At 42.6% G+C, this 21,609-nt stretch overlaps 1 protein-coding gene across 1 annotated transcript in view; it reads left to right on the forward strand.

Annotated features, from left to right (window-relative positions):
- NOL6 (nucleolar protein 6) overlaps positions 1–21,609 on the forward strand; it is a 455,500-nt gene that overhangs the window by 336,128 nt on the left and 97,763 nt on the right. The window contains exon 21 of the mRNA XM_069217421.1: positions 15,131–15,228. Coding sequence (XP_069073522.1) covers positions 15,131–15,228 — 98 coding nt within the window. The remainder of the gene's footprint in view (positions 1–15,130; positions 15,229–21,609) is intronic.

Below are 21,609 nucleotides of genomic sequence, written 5' to 3' on the forward strand. Positions count from 1 at the left end.
CTCTGTCCTCTTGGCCGTCGGGCCCACCGAGGGAACAGTGAGTCAGGAGAAAATTGTTTGGAGTTCAGGAGGTTAGCCCCGCCACTTCACCGAAGTCCTGAGATGCTGACCCCCTCCCGGAGTCGCCCTATCCCTGTGGTGCTGGACCTTTTGCAGCATCTAAGATTTGTTGGTGGTCCAATGGACATCAGGAGCCACAAAGCAGGTATCGAGAGTGGCCCAACTGCCCTGTTTCTCCTCTTCACCAGGTCACCAAGAGTAAGAGTGAGTCTCTGACCGCCATGTCCCGACGCATCAAAACACCCTGCATCAAAACACCCTGCAAGCGAGCCCCACAGCTGGGGTCAGTGGGAGGCAAGGGTGCCAACGAGATCCTGAGACTCAATAGCTAAGCACACCTTTGGGTTTTGCCAGACCGGTATCCCAGTCACCACCTGCAGCCTCTTTCTGCAGGGACGAAGAACGACAAGGGTGTTCAGCAGCGTGACCCCGCCGGACAAAGCACCACTGCACACTAGCTGCCCCCCCCCCCCCCGCCCGAGTTCAAGTGGACCGATAGTGTCCCTGCGTGCCCAAGACCCTCAAGACCTGACCCCCCCCCTGGGTTCAGCCAGACTGGTCCCTCAGTCCCTACTTGCATCCTCTTTTCCATAGGACCGTTTCCCATTGAAGTGCATGGGGCAAGCGATGCCAGAGCGCACCTCTGCACTCGAATGCCCCAGTGCCACCCGAGGTGACCTGTTGGTACTGCCTTGGACCTTGTCTCGTACTCAACTTAAGTCCAGGAGAACAGTCCTATAAGGCATTGCTAAGTGACCCTGTGCAGTATATCTTTATTCCCCATAAGATAACATTACCGCTTGAAGCCCACAGTTTAAGTGTAGTTTATTGTGACTTCAAAACTGATAACTCAAAAAGTACTTACCCGATTATGATGATCTTAGTGTCTAAATTCTAAATTCATATAGAAATCTGTTTTATTTTTATGATTTGGTGTCTGATTTCTTTATTGAGTGTTTGTCTTGCTTACTCGCTAACACTATCCTCTGATAAACCTAAACTGCTCGCCCACACTACCACAAAAGAGAGCATTTGGGGTTATTACTTTTAACCCTGTAAACCAATAAGGGTTGCCTGCACAGTGTCCCCTTACGTTCAGTACACTACATAGACAGCCACCTTCCTGCACACATGGCATTGGAATTCTTCTTGAAATGTCTTCTAGAGCTGGGTAATTTGTTTTTTCTTCTGGCAGGAGTATGGATGGGAGAGGGGGCAGTCATAAACCTGCATGGATTTTATGTAAGTCTGGTTTCTCAGTACATCTGCCTCCTTAACCTTTAATCTACACCAATATTATTCTACAGTTCTTTGCTTTCACACAAATACACATATATTTCCAGTGTTTTTTTCTTGTAATGCATTACGTTGCCCTGCAACATTCCTTTGAAGCCAGACCTTTTGGCATTGCCATTGCTTGAATGAGAATGAAAGAAGGCAATTTGTCTGGGGTAGTGGTTCGGTTTGGCTTGACAGCACAGCTGTTGCTTTACCTTAAGCAATCAACAGAAAAAGAGCTTTCAGAGGTACTTTAAAGAGAGCTTATTCTCTTCCTACATATAAGCTTTCTTGAGCACCGCATTTCATTGGGCAGAGGTTGTGTTTTTCTACTGAAAAAGTTTGTTTATTGCTCTTTTGGCCTTGTTAGAAAGCTTATGCTCTTACAGTATGAATGTGCTGGTTTGGGTGGCAAGTTAGCAATCAAGGCTACAGTCCTGATATGTGTACTGTGAAAAATTATGCTAAAGGCAGTAAGTAGGTCTGACATTTATATTGCAAAAACCCTTTTTCTAAAGTCACTAGAATTGGAGTGGATTTTTGATCTGTGTTAGTCTGCAGAGAGTTATTTTGTTAAATTAAATCACTCAGATTATAGTAGCAAAGAATAGTCTTGGTGTTAATGACCGCCTCTGACAAACTGCAGGTAAAGAGGATTTTTTATGTCATAATCCTTGTTAGGCTGTTTTAGGAGAGATGGTATTGTTTTGTTGGATAACGTATACTCAGTACAGTAGTTCTGAGTTGGTTATGGTCATAGGACAGTGATAAAGGCTATGTACCTGAATAGTTTCTTTGGAAAAGTTCAATTTGATGCCAAAGGTCTGATCTGCTTATTATGAAAAGTTATGACAGAGACAGTAGGCTTGACTTGTATATCGTGAAAAGAATGCATTTAAACCAATAGGCCTTTAAACCCTTTACTGCCAGGCCTTTTCCCCCTCAGGTGCCAGGCCTATTTTGGCTATTTGGGTCAGTTTGCGCTTAGGTCCTCCTAACTTTTTGTCCACATAAGCTACCCATGCCAAATTTGCGTCCTTTTTCCCAACATCTTAGGGATTCAAGGGGTACCCAGAGTTTGTGGGTTCCCCTGAAGGGAGACCAAGAAATTAGCCAAAATACAGCGATATTTTATTTATTTATTTTAAATGGGGGGAAAAAGGGCTGCAGAAGAAAGTTTGTGGGTTTTTTTTCCCCCTGAAAATCGCATCAACAAAGGGTTTGCGGTGCTAGAATCTCCATCTTCCCAGCTTTCAGGAACAGGCAGACTTGAATCAGAAAACCACATTTTCTTAACACAATTGTGGCATTTTACTGGGACACACCCAATTTTTACTATGTGCTTTCAGCCTCCTTCCAGTTAGTGACAGAAATGTGTGTGAACCCAATGCTGGATCCCTGACAGCTAAACATTTCAGAAAAGTAGACAAAATTCTGAATTCAGCAAGGGGTCATTTGTGTAGATCATTCAAGATTTTCCTACAGAAAATAACAGCTGAAATAAATAAAAAAAATGAAATTGAGGTGAAAAAAACAGCCATTTCTCTCCACGTTTTACTCTGTAACTTTTTCCTGCGATGTAAGATTTTCAAAACCAATATACCATTAAGTCTGCTGGACTCTTCTGGTTGCGGGGATACATAGGGCTTGTAGGTTCATTAAGAAACCTAGGTACCTAGAGCCAATAAATGAATGGGTTTTCATTGTATAGTGGGTATACAGTAATTTATTTGGTAAAATATAAAGAGTCAATAATAGGTATCAAGGAAACCTTTGTTTTTTCAAAATGGGCACAAGATAAGGTGTTAAGAAGCAGTGGTTATTTTCACATCTCTGAATTCTGGGATCCCCATACTAGCATGTGAATTACAGGGCATTTCTCAAACAGACGTCTTTTTTACACACTGTCTTACATTTGGAAGGAAAAAATGTGGAGAAAGAGAAGGGGCAATAACACTTGTTCTTCTATTTTGTGTCCCCCCCCAGGTCCACTGATAAAACTGGGTAGGCCTAATGTCCGCGACAAGAAATCTTTTGGAAAGTGCCTAGCTGGGTATTTTGGCATCTAGCGCAGCCTGTGCATTTTTGAAAACTAGACAGCTAGGGGAATCCAGGATGGGGTGACATGTGGGGCTCTAACCAGGTTCTGTTACCCAGAATCCTTTGCAAACCTCATAATTTGGCAAAAAAAACACTTTTTCCTCACATTTCAGTGAAGGAAAGTTTAGAATCTGAGAAGCCACAAATTTCCTTCCACCCAGCATTCCCCCAAGTCTCCCGGTAAAAAATGATACCTCACTTGTGTGGGTAGACCCAGTGCCCTTGTTAGGAAATGCCCCAAACCACAATGTAGACACATCAAAATGATCTATTACAAAACTACCTGTTTTCACAAGGGGGGAGGGCACCTGCGTTTTTGGACCCGGGTGCAGCGGTCATCTAGGGAAACCTACTAAACCCAGACATTTTTTAAAACTAGACACCCGGTGGAGTCCAGGCAGGTGTGGCTTGCTTGGATTCCCCTACATTTTCTTACCCAGACTCCTCTGCAAACCTCTAATATAGCTAAAAACAATCACATTTTCCACACTTTTCCTTGTCGAATCACTGTACCGGTACAAATTTCCTACCACCCAATGTATTGACTCTACACCCTGGGAGACCAGCAAAGGCAGGCAACTGTGGCTGCTCCATTTGTGGGGCAACCCAGAGTTCAGGTCTTCCAATGGGAAACCTTTCAGCCCCAGGCTGCTGCACTATTGGCACATCAGTGTCCTCCTCTAAAACAGGCCCTTCATCTGCACTGAGAGTGGCTTTCTCATCAGAAGATTCCTCTCCGACAGAAACTTCACAGCCAGAATCTCTCACTTCATCCTCTGCCTCAGATGCAGAGTCAGTCTCATAATCATGTTCAGAAGACGACTCAAAAAGCATGGCAACAACCTGCTGAGCGGTCACTCTGCACCTAGCCATGATCCTTTCTAAGAAGTGTAACTTGACAGATGCACCAACAACAACCAGCACTGTCTAAAATAAGTAATAAAACAAAGAGATATGTACTCAAAAACTATACGTTCGATGGCATCTGTCGCTGTAGATACACATGTTGTGCATAGCCCGCCATCTGGTGTTGGGTCGGAGTGTTACAAGTTGTTTTTCTTCGAAGAAGTCTTTCGAGTCACGGGACCGAGGGACTCCTCCTCTTTGTCTCCATTGCGCATGGGCGTTGACTCCATCTTCGATTGTTTTCTTTCCGCCATCGGGTTTGGACGTGTTCCTTTCGCTCCGGGTTTCGGAACGGAAAGTTAGCTAAATATCGGAAAATTTACATCGGTATTGTTGCGTTCGGGATCGGCTTAGTTAGGATCGACACCGATTCGAAGAGTGAAGAGCTCCGGTACCCTTCGGGGTGGTTTTTGATCCCCCTTCGGGGCCTGGTCGGCCGACCGCGTGTAAACCAACGCTGATGGAACGGACCCCGTTCCGTTTCTGTCCTAAAAGCCACATCAAATACCCGTATACAGACCAACATCTGGTCTGTAACCTGTGCCTGTCACCTGAGCACAGTGAAGAGACTTGCGAGGCCTGTCGTGCGTTCCGGTCCCGAAAAACACTCCGTGACCGTCGAGCCAGAAGACTGCAGATGGCGTCCACACCGACAGCCCACCGAGAGTTCGAGGAACAAGAGGAAGAAGAACCCTTCTCGTTCCATGATTCGGACTCCGAGGAATTCGACGACCAAAGAACTGTGAGTAAGACGTCGAAGCCAGCACACAAGACGAGTGACAAGGCCCAGGGGACGCCACTGCCATCAGGCCATGGCTCGACCCATAAATTTGGTGACCGACCGTCGGCACCGAAAAAGGCCGAAAAGGTGCCGAGATCGTCCGACTCCGGTCGAGACACCGGCGCGCAGCCTTCTCGGGACCGAGAAAGTGCTGCTGAAAAACGTCGACGGCGAGATAGCGGAGCCGAAACTGCTCGACGCAGAGACAGTGGCACCGAAGAAGATCGACGCCGAGAGGGTTCGACTCCGAAAAAGAAGAAGGTCACCTCGGAGCCGAAAAAGAGTATAGCCAGGGTTTCGGTGCCGAAACAACCCGCAACCGACCCAACTGCCGGTTCCTATTCAGAGGAGCACTCACTGTCCTCTCAGATGCGAAAGCATAGATTTGAGGAAGAGTTGCAATCCACCGAAGTGGACCACACTCAGAAACGTATTTTTATACAGGAAGGAACAGGGAAAATAAGCACCCTTCCCCCTATTAGGAGAAAAAGGAGACTGGAGTTTCAATCAGCCCAAGCACCACAAACAAAAATGGTGAAAAAGGTAACTCCGCCACCCTCTCAAAAGGTAACTCCGCCACCCTCTCCTCCCACTGTACCCAACGTTTCACCGGCACAAACTCCATCACATTCCCCGGCTCACACCACCATGAGCCAAGGTGATCAGGACCAAGACGCTTGGGACTTATACGACGCCCCAGTGTCGGACAACAGTCCAGAGGCGTATCCTACAAAACCCTCACCACCGGAAGATAGCACGGCATACTCACAAGTGGTGGCTAGAGCTGCAGAGTTCCACAACGTGTCCCTACACTCGGAACCAGTCGAGGATGACTTCTTATTCAACACCCTCTCTTCCACCCATAGCTCCTACCAAAGCCTGCCTATGCTCCCAGGGATGCTTCGGCACGCAAAGGAAATCTTCAAGGAGCCGGTCAAGAGTAGAGCTATAACACCGAGAGTGGACAAAAAATATAAAGCACCTTCCACAGACCCTGTTTTCATCACCTCACAGCTGCCACCAGATTCCGTCGTGGTAGGAGCAGCTCGCAAGAGAGCCAACTCCCACACATCTGGGGATGCACCGCCCCCAGATAAAGAGAGCCGCAAGTTCGATGCAGCCGGAAAGAGTCGCAGTACAAGCTGCAAACCAGTGGCGCATCGCTAACTCTCAAGCACTACTTGCGCGCTGTGACAGAGCCCATTGGGACCAGATGCAACACCTTCATTGAGCATCTACCCAAAGAGCTACAAAAAAGGGCGAAACGGGTGGTTGAGGAAGGACAAAATATATCTAATACTCAGATACGCTCCTCTATGGACGCAGCGGACACAGCTGCAAGGACAATTAACACATCTGTGACTATACGAAGGCACGCATGGCTACGAACGTCTGGTTTTAAACCAGAGATACAGCAGGCAGTGCTCAATATGCCATTCAATGAGAAACAACTTTTCGGACCTGAAGTGGACACGGCGATTGAGAAACTCAAAAAGGACACTGACACTGCTAAAGCCATGAGCGCACTCTACTCCCCGCAGAGCAGAGGCACTTACAACACCTTCCGCAAAACAACCTTTAGAGGGGGGTTTCGAGGTCAAGCCACACAAGCCAGCACCTCACAGGCAACACCGTCCGCTACCAGGGACAGTACCAAAGGGGAGGCTTTCGGGGCCAATACAGAGGACAATTCCCTAGGAATAGGGGAAGATTTCAAAGCCCCAAAACCCCTACAACAAAGCAGTGACTTCCATGTCACTCATCCCCTCCACACAACACCAGTGGGGGGAAGAATAGGTCAATATTACCATGCATGGGAGGAAATAACTACAGACACTTGGGTCTTAGCAATTATCCAACATGGTTATTGCATAGAATTTCTACAAATCCCTCCAAACATACCACCAAAAACACAAAATTTATCCAAACAACATTCAGACCTTCTGGAGATAGAAGTTCAAGCATTATTGCAAAAAAACGCAATAGAACTAGTCCCAAACACACAAATAAACACAGGAGTTTATTCACTGTACTTCCTAATACCAAAAAGGGACGAAACACTGAGACCAATCCTAGACCTCAGAACACTAAACACCTACGTCAAATCAGAACACTTTCACATGGTCACGCTACAAGAAGTGTTACCATTGCTAAAGCAACAGGACTACATGACAACCTTAGATCTCAAAGACGCGTATTTCCACATACCAATACATCCGTCGCACAGGAAATACCTAAGGTTCGTATTCAAAGGAATACATTACCAATTCAAGGTATTACCCTTCGGTTTAACAACTGCACCAAGAGTCTTCACAAAATGCCTAGCAGTAGTGGCTGCACACATCAGAAGGCAGCAAATACACGTATTCCCGTATCTAGACGACTGGCTCATCAAGACCGACTCACTGACAAAGTGCTCGCACCACACAGCTCAGGTCATGCAAACCCTCTACAAACTCGGTTTCACCATCAACTATGCAAAATCACACATTCTGCCGTCCAAGGTACAACAATACCTAGGAGCCACAATAGATACAACAAAGGGAATAGCCACTCCAAGTCCACAAAGGGTTCAAAATTTCCAAAAGATTATACAACGCATGTATCCAACACAAAAAATACAGGCGAGGATGATATTACAACTACTAGGCATGATGTCCTCATGCATAGCCATTGTCCCACATGCAAGGTTGCATATGCGGCCCTTACAACAGTGCCTAGCATCGCAATGGTCTCAAGCACAGGGTCAGCTTCTAGATCTGGTGTTGATAGACCGCCTAACATACCTCTCGCTTCTATGGTGGAACAACATAAATTTAAACAAAGGGCGGCCTTTCCAAGACCCAGTGCCACAATACGTGATAACAACAGATGCTTCCATGACAGGGTGGGGAGCACACCTCGATCACCACAGCATACAAGGACAATGGGACGTACATCAAAGAAAGCTGCATATAAACCACCTCGAACTACTAGCAGTTTTCCAAGCATTAAAAGCATTTCAACCACTCATAACTTACCAATACATTCTTGTCAAAACAGACAACATGACAACAATGTATTATCTAAACAAACAGGGGGGGACACACTCGACACAGCTGTGCCTGCTGGCACAAAAAATATGGCAATGGGCAATTCACAACCACATTCTCCTAATAGCACAGTTTATTCCAGGGATCCAGAATCAACTTGCAGACAATCTCTCTCGAGATCACCAACAGGTCCACGAGTGGGAAATTCACCCCCAAATTCTAAACACTTACTTCAAACTTTGGGGAACACCTCAAATAGACTTATTTGCAACGAAGGAGAACGCAAAATGCCAACACTTCGCATCCAGATACCCACACAGGCAGTCTCAAGGCAATGCCCTATGGATGAACTGGTCAGGGATATTTGCGTACGCTTTTCCCCCTCTCCCTCTCCTTCCATATCTAGTAAACAAATTGAGTCAAAACAGACTCAAACTCATACTGATAGCACCAACGTGGGCAAGGCAACCATGGTACACAACACTGCTAGACCTATCAGTAGTACCCCACGTCAAGTTGCCCAACTGGCCACATCTGTTAACGCAACACAACCAACAGATCAGGCATCCCAACCCAGCATCGCTGAATCTAGCAATCTGGCTCCTGAAATCCTAGAATTCGGACACTTAAACCTCACACAAGAATGTATGGAAGTCATAAAGCAAGCCAGAAGACCATCCACTAGACACTGCTATGCAAGCAAATGGAAAAGATTTGTTTGCTATTGCCATCATAATCAAATTCGACCATTACACGCATCTCCAAAAGATGTAGTGGGTTACTTACTACACTTACAAAAATCAAACCTGGCCTTCTCTTCCATTAAGATACATCTAGCAGCAATATCTGCATACCTGCAGATTACCCATTCAACTTCACTATTTAGGATACCTGTCATTAAAGCATTTATGGAAGGCCTCAAAAGAATTATACCACCAAGGACACCACCCGTTACTTCATGGAACCTCAACATCGTCTTAACAAGACTCATGGGTCCACCTTTTGAACACATGCATTCTTGCGAAATACAATTCCTAACCTGGAAGGTTGCATTTCTCATCGCCATCACATCTCTAAGAAGAGTAAGTGAAATTCAGGCGTTTACAATACAAGAACCTTTTATCCAACTACACAAAAATAAAGTAGTCCTAAGGACCAATCCTAAATTTTTGCCAAAGGTAATTTCACCGTTCCACCTAAATCAAACGGTAGAGCTACCAGTGTTCTTCCCACAGCCAGATTCCATAGCTGAAAGGGCACTACATACATTAGACGTCAAAAGAGCACTGATGTACTACATCGACAGAACTAAAGACATCAGGAAAACTAAACAACTGTTTATTGCATTTCAAAAACCTCACGCAGGAACCCAATATCGAAACAGGGTATAGCCAGGTGGATAGTTAAGTGCATCCAAATCTGCTACCTTAAAGCAAAAAGGCAACTGCCCATTACACCAAGGGCACACTCAACCAGAAAGAAAGGCGCTACCATGGCATTCCTAGGGAATATTCCAATGCACGAAATATGTAAGGCAGCCACATGGTCTACGCCTCACACATTTACCAAGCACTACTGTGTAGACGTGCTATCAGCACAACAAGCTACAGTAGGTCAAGCCGTACTAAGAACCTTATTTCAGACTACTTCCACTCCTACAGGCTGAGCCACCGCTTTTGGGGAGATAACTGCTTACTAGTCTATGCACAACATGTGTATCTACAGCGACAGATGCCATCGAACTGAAAATGTCACTTACCCAGTGTACATCTGTTCGTGGCATCAGTCGCTGAAGATTCACATGTGCCCACCCACCTCCCCGGGAGCCTGTAGCCGTTTGGAAGTTAGCTTCAACTTTGTACATTTGTAAATATATTAAATCTTAGTTAGGTACATACTTATTCACTCCATTGCATGGGCACTATTACTAACAAACAACTCCTACCTCACCCTCTGCGGGGAAAACAATCGAAGATGGAGTCGACGCCCATGCGCAATGGAGACAAAGAGGAGGAGTCCCTCAGTCCCGTGACTCGAAAGACTTCTTCGAAGAAAAACAACTTGTAACACTCCGACCCAACACCAGATGGCGGGCTATGCACAACATGTGAATCTTCAGCGACTGATGCCACGAACAGATGTACACTGGGTAAGTGACATTTTCAGACTCACTTGCTTGAAAAAGCTAGACCCATCAGCAACTACTTTTCACTGACACAGCAATCACCAATGATACCCCACTGAAAAGAAAAGCAAATTGGACACAAGACAACACAGATATAATTGTGCACAAATCTAAGGACAACTTCTCACACAATCCTGCATTTAGTACACCACCTACAAACATGTCATTCATGCATGGCAACAATACTCTTTTGGAGTAAATTGTTTTTACTTACCTAAAACATGCGTGTGGACATGTGAAACTTGAATGTTGCCCTCACAGGACTGACTCGTGGCACGCTTATTTTTTTTTTTTTAGATGGTATTTGGACAAAATATTGAGTTTTAAATATTGTGCTACCTGAATATTGTCAACAAATATTGTTGATACAAAAATACAGTACAGAATATTGTTGTCAAGAATATTGTTTTTTTGGTAAACCGTATTGTTTTTAAGAAGATCATTGTCTTTAATGTTTTCTTTAATTCATTAATATAGTAGTAAAAGGTATTGTATTTAATGTGTTTTAGTTAATATATTAATTTTAGGTATTAATATTGCTAGTGCAATTCCTAATAATTTTTTAATATAGTTTGTAATGTTAAGTGTTAAAATAATGTATTCGTTCATTTAATTAGTTATTAAAAGTGTAGTGGTGGGTTGTTGGGATTGTAGGGCAACAGGGTGGGAAGTTAATTAAAATATAAATAATATAAATGTAATGATTATTTTTTTAAATAATTGTCTGAATAGTAATTGTTGTTTGTTACGATATTTTTAATTTGTTCCTTTTAATGTATATTTAAATTGTATTATTAGTAGGAAGTTATATTTCAGTAGTGGGTAGGTGGGATTGAAGGAGAATAGGGTGGGAAGTTAATTACAATAAGTAACTGTAATTTCATTATTATTTTTAAAGTGATTAATAATTATGTTTAATTGTGCCTTTTTATTTTAATTTGTTAATTTTAGTGTATATTGTATTGTCATTAATGGTAAGTTATATTTTAGTAGTAGGTTGCTGGCTTTGTTGGGTAATAGACTAGGAAATTAAATTAAATACAATTATTTTAAATGTTTAATTGAATATTAAGTATGTGAATTAATATTGTAAAGTTAAATTTTTCTTATTTATGTCAGTTTTATTGTTCATTTGTCTTATGAATTTTAGTTTTTCTACTGTTTATATTTTTTAGTGGTATAGGGTGGGAAGATTTTTAAATTAAAGTATTTTGTGAATTAATTATTTTATATGTAAATGTTTTTTTTCATTATGTATAATTTTACTGTTGTACTTTTTATATTACTGATTTTATTTTTTTTAACAATTTTATATTTATTTTAAAACGTTATTTGTAACTGCAAGTGAATGTTATTGTAAGTTTTTAAATTATTTTGTTTAACAATTTACTTATTTGTATTGCATAATATAGTACTTATTTTTTACATACATACTTTAATTGACATATTTTTAGTTAATTAATATGATATGCTTTATTATTCCGAAGTGCAGCCCTTTCCCTACTGTTGGTTAGGATGGAGTGGGAATAGTAAAGTTAACCCTTTCAAAGTTCAACACTTTACCTACTGTTTCTTAAACAAAAGTGAGAATAATAAACCTAACACCTCAGAAGTCCAGCTCATTCCCTACTGTTTCATAGACTGGAGTGGTGATAGTCAATCTAACCCCTCCAAAGTCCAACACTGTTCCTACTGTTGCTTAGAGTGTAATTTTAATATTTTTTATATATATTTTATTTTATTTTTTTTAACTTTTTTAGGTATAGAAATGTTTATAATTTAGAGTAAAGTTTTTTTTTTTTTTTATAATTACTGTATTAGTTTAGTTAATTCTTTTTTAGATATTTAGTTTTTCAGTTGCTTCGTTATTTACGTTGTTTTTTACATTTGTAAATGTATTACTAAAATATTAATATATGTTAAAAATAATTGTAACTGTCTTATTGTATAAATAAAACTAAATTTAATCTTTATTAGCGTTTTAATTAGGTGAAATATGTTGGCTTTATATATATGTTAATTTTTTTATGTATTTTACTCAACATGTAAATTTGAAATATGTTAAATTGTTTATTGAAGATGTTATATATATATATATATATATGTATATATAATCATATGTATAATTCATCTATTTAAAATACATATATATTTATAAAACTCAAATGTATTATTTAAGTGTTATACTACTTTTAGATAATAAACTACTTTAAATAAATTGTATTATTTTTATTTATTAAAAAATATTTTTTATTTTTGGACAATATTCTTGTCAATATTATTATCAGCCTATTTTTGTATTTTACATTACAACTATAGGGACATAATTTTTTTGATAACTGTATTTTTATATTTCATTATTAATGACCACAACATTATGAGGGTCATTACAGGTTTGGTGGACGGAAAACCCTAACTGCCAAACTCCCGACAAGGGTGGCCGCCACTTACGCGGCGACCTCCCCGCCGGAGATATTATGGTTTCCCGCTAGGACGGCAGGGGGAAAACTAAGTTTCCGTCCACTAGCCTAGCAGGAAACTGGCTACAGCACTGTCTCCGGCTCGTAATCGAGCCAGGGGGCAGTGCTGTTGCCTGCAAGGTGCACCAGCACCTTCGCAGTGTTTACTGTCTGCAAAGCAGACAGTGAAAATTGTGACGATGCTGGCCAGGGGGGCCCCTGCAATGCCCATGCCAAGTGCTTGGGCAGTGCAGGGGACCCCTGGGGCCCCCTGCACTTGTTCTCTGCCAGCCTTTTTTAAAAGGCTGGCGGAGAACAAGGTCATGCTCCCCAGGGCAGTGCTGGTTGCAGTGCTGCCCTTGCAAATTAGGATCTCCGTCACCTCCAGACCGCCGGAATCCAAGATCCTGGTGGTCCGACCGCCAGGGATTTAATGTGGCGGTCCTGCCTGCCACCGCAAGTATCTATAGACCACCATACTTGTAATCAGGCCCTATGTCCGTGATCCTTTTAAGCCCTACACTCATGTGAACTGTAGATCTTGACTTGGAAGGTCTCCTTCCTAATCGTAGTTACCTACCTCTGTGTTAGCGAGCCTCAAGCTCTTATGGTACAAGAATCATTTATTGAAGTTCACAGGGATAGGGTAGTTCTTCATACCAAGCTCCCAGTCGTTTTCTCACAGCCAGAGTCAGTGGTGGAAAGAGCCCTTCACATCCAGTACATTTAGGAAGTCTTGTCTACTCTTTGTAGCCTTTGCCAAACCCCACAAGGGGCAAGCTATATCTAAAGCTGGCATTGCTAGGTGAATTGTTAGGTTCATACAGACTTGCTATGCTAAAGCAGAGCTTCTGGTCCTTGTGCCCCCTAGAGCCCACTCAGTAGACAAACAGAGGGCCGACTGAGCCTTTTTTGGTAATTTCCCTTTGCTGGATATCTGCACGGCTGCTACTTGGTCAGTGCCACACAGTTCACTAAACGCTATTGCATAGATGTTTTAGTCTGTCACCAGGCAGTAGTTGGACAAGCTGTTCTAAACTCTTTCAGACACCTGCATCTTCTGCTTGCTAACCACTGCTTTGGAGAGGGACTACTTTATAGTCTGTGTAGGGCATGTGTATCTACAGCCAGACATTCTATGAACAGAAAACATTACTTATTCTGTAACCATTTGTTCATAAAATTAAGTGCTCTAAATTCACATGTGCCCACCCTGATCCCTAGAAGTTAGCGATGATTACAGATGTTATTTTCTATGTTATTTACTCCTTTGCAATGCACAGCAAACTCTATCTTCGACATTGCACTTCTCCTACACTACTTGCACGTTGAATATGGAACAATCTGAGGTGGAGCCAGTGTGTTGGTGCATTGTGGACGTAGGGTGGCGTGACAACAGGTTACATGGCTCAAACTTTGTTGAACAAAAACAAGTTACAAATGCCAAGCCTGGGCCCAACACTAGATGGCAGGAGTATGCATCAGGGTCAGAAACTAACTTTGTTGTTTTCACAGGTTGGAAAGACCAGCATTTGCAATGCAATAGGTTTTGCGTTTGCTCAAGTTAGAGCTATTAGCATTGTAAACTCCGAACCAGACTTTTCTTGCCACATAAATTGAAAATTTTAAGTAAAACAGTTTCACATAACTAACCGGACTCTTCTTGCCATATAAATTGAAAAGTTAAAGTTTCACATAAGCAAGCAGACGGCCGCCATCAGCGCAAAGCAGACACACAAAGGGGAATAAAAGTTTGCTCACAGTGAAACCTATCAGCAAAAGTGCAATTATCCATGTAACCGGCGAAAGTGCAATTATCTATGTAATCGGCAAAAGTGAAATTACCTATGTAACACGATCAATGTCATGCAAAGCGCTCGATTACTGCCCAGCGAGATCATGCTGTGAAATAAAGAGAAAAAGTAGTCCAGAAACCAGACGGAAAACATAGAGCCTCGTATGTTTTCAGTAGTTAGTCGGTGTGCTCAAGGAGGGCTAAACACTGGAAAAAGCATGACGTATGCATGCCTTTCAAGAATGAAAGCAAGCGGATTTTAAAAGGCAAGCCCACGAACCAATGAAAGTGACTGATGTGACATGGGTGTGGTTAGAAGCCCGAAGGGAGATTACAAAAAAAGTCCAGCCATACGTTTTTGTTCTCTTCAACGTCACAGTTGATTCCAGTCTCTTTTTCACTTTTTTGAAATTATTTAATTGCAAATGTGCCCCTGCTAGTCAAACTTATGTCTTCTACTCGAACTATTCCTTGTAGATTGTTTCTTTCTGTTTCCGAAGGCCCAATTAATAGATCATCTTTTGTGTTTGTCAGTTCTCCACAGGTGGGCTTTCTTCGCCTTCTCCGGCTACTGGCTACATTTGACTGGAAGAATGAACCCTTGATAGTTAACCTAAATCAGGATATCAAAGGTGAGAGATCTGGAATAATGGTTTTAAACTCTGGAGTATCTTCCTACTCGGGCGGCCTCTTAGAGGTTTAAATTAAGGAGGGTTGGAGGGACAACACAGCTAAGGTTTCTTTCTCATATAGAGTTATCTGTGTCCAAACATAGGAGTGTACAGATGTTTTCTTTTGAAAAGCCCTCTTATTTAACTGGGGAAACTCCTAGCAAGATGTGTCAATTGAAGATGCCAGGAAAATAGCTAAATAACGATGGTCTGGATTAAAAAGTTATTGCGTCAACATGTTATGTGACTTTCCTCTGGCAGAAACTCCTAGCTGGGTGTATTCACCACACACAACAAGACACAGCCTAGGGGGGTGGTAGTTATCTGGTTATGGTGTGGTCAGTTTCACTCGTAATTAGACCACATTTGTTGTGTTCTACCCTCCTTTCTACCTACCCCAGACTCCTTCCCTTTCACCAAGATAAGTAATTGTTTTGGCAGCTTGTTGGGAGATCTGTGATGAAAGTAGCTGAAAGAAATGGGTTGAACCATTTTCTGGTGAATTCAGTCTGATTTGTTCAATTAACCTGTTTCAACCCAAAGATTATACAGTGAATGAAAGGCTACAATAGCAAGCCCAGGTCTTTCATTTGAAAACACAGTTCATAACAATGCGTTTTCATGGCTCTAACCCTTGTCAGAAAAGATCCCACAGAGACAGAGGACCCTATCACTGTTGGTTCACAGATACAGTTTGTGCCTTGCAGGGTCCAGAAAAGATCCCACACGGACAGAGGACCCCATCACTGTTGGGTCGCAGAATCAGTTTGGCCCACGCAACACAGCGTGAGCAGCCCGCGCTCAGTTACACAGGAATGGAAACCGCGTGCAATCAGCTCGTGTTACTCCCAAGTCCCCGCACGTGCAAAACATGTTCCCTGACTCAGATCGTGGGTGCAAACACTTGTCAAATGCATCCAAATAGTAACTCCGTTTTGGGCGCAAACGCGAGTTTGTGCACAAAACGGGACTAGTGCACCCAGAACCCTCGGGCATGGGGAGGTATGACGAGTGAAAAGCTAAGTAGGAAGGATCCGCCAGGATCCGTGGGCGTGGTCTCCAAGTCTACCTGTGCCGTGCGGCAGAATATATCTAATTCAAGTCGCAAGGCACGTCCCAAGTCCTCCTGTGCGCACCGCGGATCTTGCTCAAGTAGAGTCAATGGGGGACATCCCAGTGGGGGCTTGACATTACTTTGAGCTATGTTAAAGTAAGACCAGCTCGGACAGCAGCAGCGGCGGCTGATTTTCTGCGGGAGACCCGCTTCGATTCTTCTTCCAGCTCCGCGCAGGCCTCGCATCTCCAGTGGAAACATTCTTTTTCCATCTGTCAGTGAGTTGGACAGCACCGCCCCCAGCCTGAAGGGGTCAGATAAGAGTTCAGAAACATGTCTGATTTTTTTTTTTTCTTCTTAAAGAATAAACTGTACTAAAGAAAAGTTACACATTTGCGGGTGTACTCTTGTTAGCCAGACTTTCAGCATTCACTGACACTCATATAGGTGTTTCTGCACAGAGAGCTCTTTTGAAACGGACTGTAAGGTATAGAATCTCTGAATCAAACAACACCTATTTCAAGAACGAGATAATGAGCTCAGGGCTAAACTGGGAACCCAAAGCAGAACTAAACAAGCATTTGCAATGCAGCGTGTCAAGCATTTGCTCGAGTTAGAGCTATTAGTGTTGTAAACTCCTAACCGGACTTCTCTTGCCACTTAAATTGAAAGGAAAAAAACAAGCGCGATTCCGCTATGTAAAACCCAGCGTGATCGCGCTGCGTGGAAAATAAAAAGATAAAGTAGTGGAGAAACCAGGCTGAAAACATGGACCCTCGTATGTTTTCAGTAGTTGGCCGGTTCGCTCGAGGAGGGCTAAACACCAGAAAAGGCATGACGTATGCATGCCTTTCACTAACGAAATCAAGCTGATTTTAAACGGCAAGCCCACAAACCTTTGAAAGTGACAGGTGTGACATGGGCGTGGTTAAAAGCCCAAAGAGAGATTACAACAGGGACAGTGCGGCACTTGACCCTAAAAATGACGTCACATTGGCCACAAGATGCACTGAGCGACTGCGGGGAGACAGGTGGTCTGCCACCCACGAAAATATTTAGAAAACTTAGGTCAAATGTGCCAATATTAATCGCGTTATTCTCTATATGCTGGCAAAGTGCTAGGAGTGTTAGAGCACAGGTCAGGATGGTGGCGTAACATGATCTTGGTGGAAGTAGGATAAACAAGAAATGCACCAACATCGAGCGTAAAACGTGGCGTGAAGCAAGAGACTGGCCATAGAAAACGAGCCAGGGACCATGATTTAGATTTTTGTGGAATTATTGCTCAATAAACTTTTGGAACCCATTGGGAGCAGACTATTGTTTTTACAGCACAATTAGATATATTGATCACAAAGTAGTCGAGTAAATATATAATAATTGAAGAAATATTTCAGTAGCTAACATGTGCATCACTGTAGTCACACATTTTAAAGTGCTGCAGTATTTAGAGTGACTGTCACTCCAATGCCCACCATCTCCCAGTATGTACAGCAGAAGGCCAGATGACCTTCAACAATGCTCCTGTATTAAAGCATAGCCTTAGGAATAGTTAGCCCAGAGTCCCAGTATGTAAAATATTGCGGTGGGTAATGGGTAAATAATGCACCATAGGCTAGTGTTATCCCAATATAGTCACACCATTTTCCACAATGGCTTCGTTTGTGAAGCACAATAGCCTTTCCACTATACCTCATTGTATATAGCAGGGATCTCCAACCTTTTCTGTAATAAGAGCTACTTGTGTTCAACGGAAATCCTCCTGAGCTACTAATATTATTAAATATGTAGTAGTACCACTTCAGACAAGATTACATTAGTGGCCACCATATGTAAGATCACTAACAATGATCCCCTCCATGCAACAGGCACGGATGTCAGCAGTTATGTACAACAACAAAAATGCTTTGTCAATGTGGGATTGCCTCTACATGGGTAATACATAGCAGCCATAAATGCAGTGCCCCCTGGAACCAGATTAATAATGTTAGAAATAGTTTCCCCGACACTGTTTGATTTTTATTATTCAAATGTCATCTTTCTTCGTATTTTGGAAATTCAACTATATTTCTCCAAACATCAGCTTATGAGTACCCGAAAATATAGATATTTTAGTTTAAAATGCACACTTCAATTTTGGTATGCATATAGTAATTCAACCAAGCAAAAGCTTTTAGTTTAGTTCACTGGGTTTCACACAGGAAAGCTACTTACAGGTAGCTGGAGTTCTACCAGTAGCTCACAAGCTCCTTGTTAGAGAAGCGTCGGGTGCTGAGCATTGACGCATCATGACGGGTACGGTTTCCCAGCACGCATATTAGGAGCATTAACTACATTAAGAACATTAAGCGCACATCTCCAGCGGCCCTCATAGGCATCAGGCTAACATGGGGGCCATTATTGTTTCCCTGCATGCATATTTCTCCGTGCACGGATTTATGATACAGGAATAGATCCCTACGTGGCAAACTGGATACGCGGTGAAGGATTGGAGAGTGGATGTACTGTGCTTAACAGGTGGTGTTCGCCCGAGAAAAAAACGCATGGTGGTTGATCTCAGCTGTGGATGGACGAGTAGCTGACAGAAATATGCAAGATACCGCAGTGGTATTAGGAGTGAATGTTCACATAGGATACTTTGGTTAGCTAGAAGCACTTATAGCCAGTGACTACGAGTTGTACCTAGGGCAGTGACACAAGATATCGATAATGATTAGTGACCTAGAATCACAGCAGTGGCGAGTTTAATATTGTGACTTTCCCCTCTGTATTTAGTGTGTGACTATAAGGGGTATTGCCCTGCTCTCAGACATGAGGCCCGAGATCCTTTAACTATGGATAAGCGAATGTCCAATGTGTCTTCGCCAGTCCCACGATGCCATGATAAGAATGGTGTTTTTTCGATCGTCCACTCTTAGCATTATTACATAGGGGTGCTTGATGGAACATGCTAACAAGACTATTGGGATGCATATTTGGTTCTGAACACTTCTTTTATTTAAACTGGTTTGCGGGGGTCTGAAGAGCACTCTTTAACCTTGCATGTTAAACTTATGGTTCCTTAAATAATTGATGTCTTAGGGAATGGTTTAATTTGAAATCTCTCTATATTTTATCTCGACTAGGTGCTTTAAAAGTGACAGAATTTCAGGTAGGCCCTGTGTGAATTCACTATTTCCAATCACGGACTTAGATTATACTATTAATTTAACACTTTTTTAGTGTTAGGTTTGGTTAGGGATCCACAGCCGTGATGAATGCCCTTTACCTGTAGAGGCTTGGAAAATGTGCAGAAACATGTTGGCTTATCCATAGCTGAGCGGAGTCATTCTGCTAAAGCTCATCTCTTCTCATTTGGTTTTTAATCATACCAGTGGATACCAGAATAAAGGTGAAGTACTGGTACTCCACTAGGTATTTTTAAGCATCTGGATCCTGTTACTGTCCAGTGAACTTTATATGAGAACTCCCTCTGGCAGGTCCGAACCAGATGGTCGAGTTTGCCCTTGTGACATTGTTCTACATGGGTGGGTAGGGGTGGGCTATGATGAAGCATGACACTACTAAATGTGTGAGACCACACCTTCTGTAAAGGAAACTTTCCTTTGTCTTTCTCATGTATAGAGGGATAAAAAAAAAAAAAGCTAAGAGTTTTTCCCCCCCAACAGGGGTGTCCTTGAAATAAACCAATCTTCAACCTTTGACCATACGAGCTCTGACCCTCATTGTTGGTGCCTGAAATTGAGACACCCTGTCGAGCTAATTTTTTCTAGTTATTCCCTCAACCAAAACACCTTTTTGTGTATAATGATGCATGGTAAACACCAAATAGCAAAGCCAGTATTGCTAGTGTGAAAGCACTGTAGGCAAATCACTCCATAATTTGTAAACACTCCCCGTAGGCTGGTATTCTTAATGCCCAGTAGGTAAAGAAACATCAGCAGGCCAGTATCCGTAGTGCCTCAACATGTCAAAAACTACCCACACGCCAAAATCTGTAATGCCACAGGATATAAACCAACTACCACAGGCTGAAAGATGCCCATAGTGCACCTTTATGTAAAGCACAAACCCCAGACCATGCTCCTGTGTGTGACACTGTCTCCAGGCCAGAATCCATTATGCACTAGTATCAGTGCTTATTTTGAGGCAGTGGTTTCCGGTGCGGGGCACCAGCACTTATTTTTCTGCCTCAAGCATTTTCTGCAAGCAAGAGACACATATAGAAAAGACTATGGAAGAGAAAAATGAAAAAGCTTCATAAAGGGACAAAGCTGTCAAAGTGAGCTGAAGGGGCAGGGAGTGGCTGTAAATGGATTAAAGAGAACTGAGATGGCTTCAGGATTACGCTGCCTCAGTATTCCGTGCTCGCACATTTAATTGCAGCAGGCGCGTGTTTCAGAGGACAGCTTTGGCCACCGGCACGTTTTTATTTACAAATTAAGCACTGTTTAGTATGTAAAGTAACAAGACCAGGCCAGTATCTGAAATGTCTCAGTATACAGCACTATATCCAAAGACCATTATAGATAATGGGTAGAGGAAATACCTAGTTGTTCAAAAATACTGGCTCTATCCACAAAGACACCAAAAAGTAAAGCGCTGTGTTCAGACCAGTATCTGCAAAGATCTGGTATTCTGAAGTATGCAGTATCCACAGTCTCCAAGTATGTAAAGCACTAATGTTACCCATATCTCAGGCCAGTGCCTCTAGTGCTCTTGTATGTAAAGTAACACAACAAGGCCAGTATCTGATATGTCTGAGTAAACAATGCACTAGTTTCTGTCTGTTATTAGTAATACCCTCATTTGTAAAGCAGTGTCGGAGGCCAGAAACCACAGCCACCACCAGTGCCCACTGACTTAAAACTTCTGCACACTCTCCAAACAAGCAAAATTCTTCCCTTGGACTTCAATGGGAAATTCGTCCTCACATTCCAAAATATTTGGACTACTATTGATTTCAAAGGTTTCTTGCAGAGTAAAATGGATGTCAGCATCAGGTAATGGGAATCCTGAAAAATGCAGCATCCCGCGAGTTCCCCTGATATCCATGCCCTGTTTTTTCACGCCTCCTGCTGGTCAAGTGAACCTGTTGTGTGTTGATCTGTCTGGGCACAGGAAAGGAAAAGTGGGTTGCTCTCTGCGTTTTTATTTGTTTTGTAGAATTTGCTAATTAGGTTGTCCAGACCGGTCTCTGTTATTGTTACAGTCCCATTTGTCCATTTCAGAAGCTGGGGCTCTGAGCTCTTACCTTTCTCATTGAGCATCCCATACTATTTTACAAG

Source organism: Pleurodeles waltl, chromosome 1_1 (genome assembly GCF_031143425.1).
Source record: "Pleurodeles waltl isolate 20211129_DDA chromosome 1_1, aPleWal1.hap1.20221129, whole genome shotgun sequence".
In the NCBI taxonomy this organism is placed as follows: domain Eukaryota; kingdom Metazoa; phylum Chordata; class Amphibia; order Caudata; family Salamandridae; genus Pleurodeles; species Pleurodeles waltl.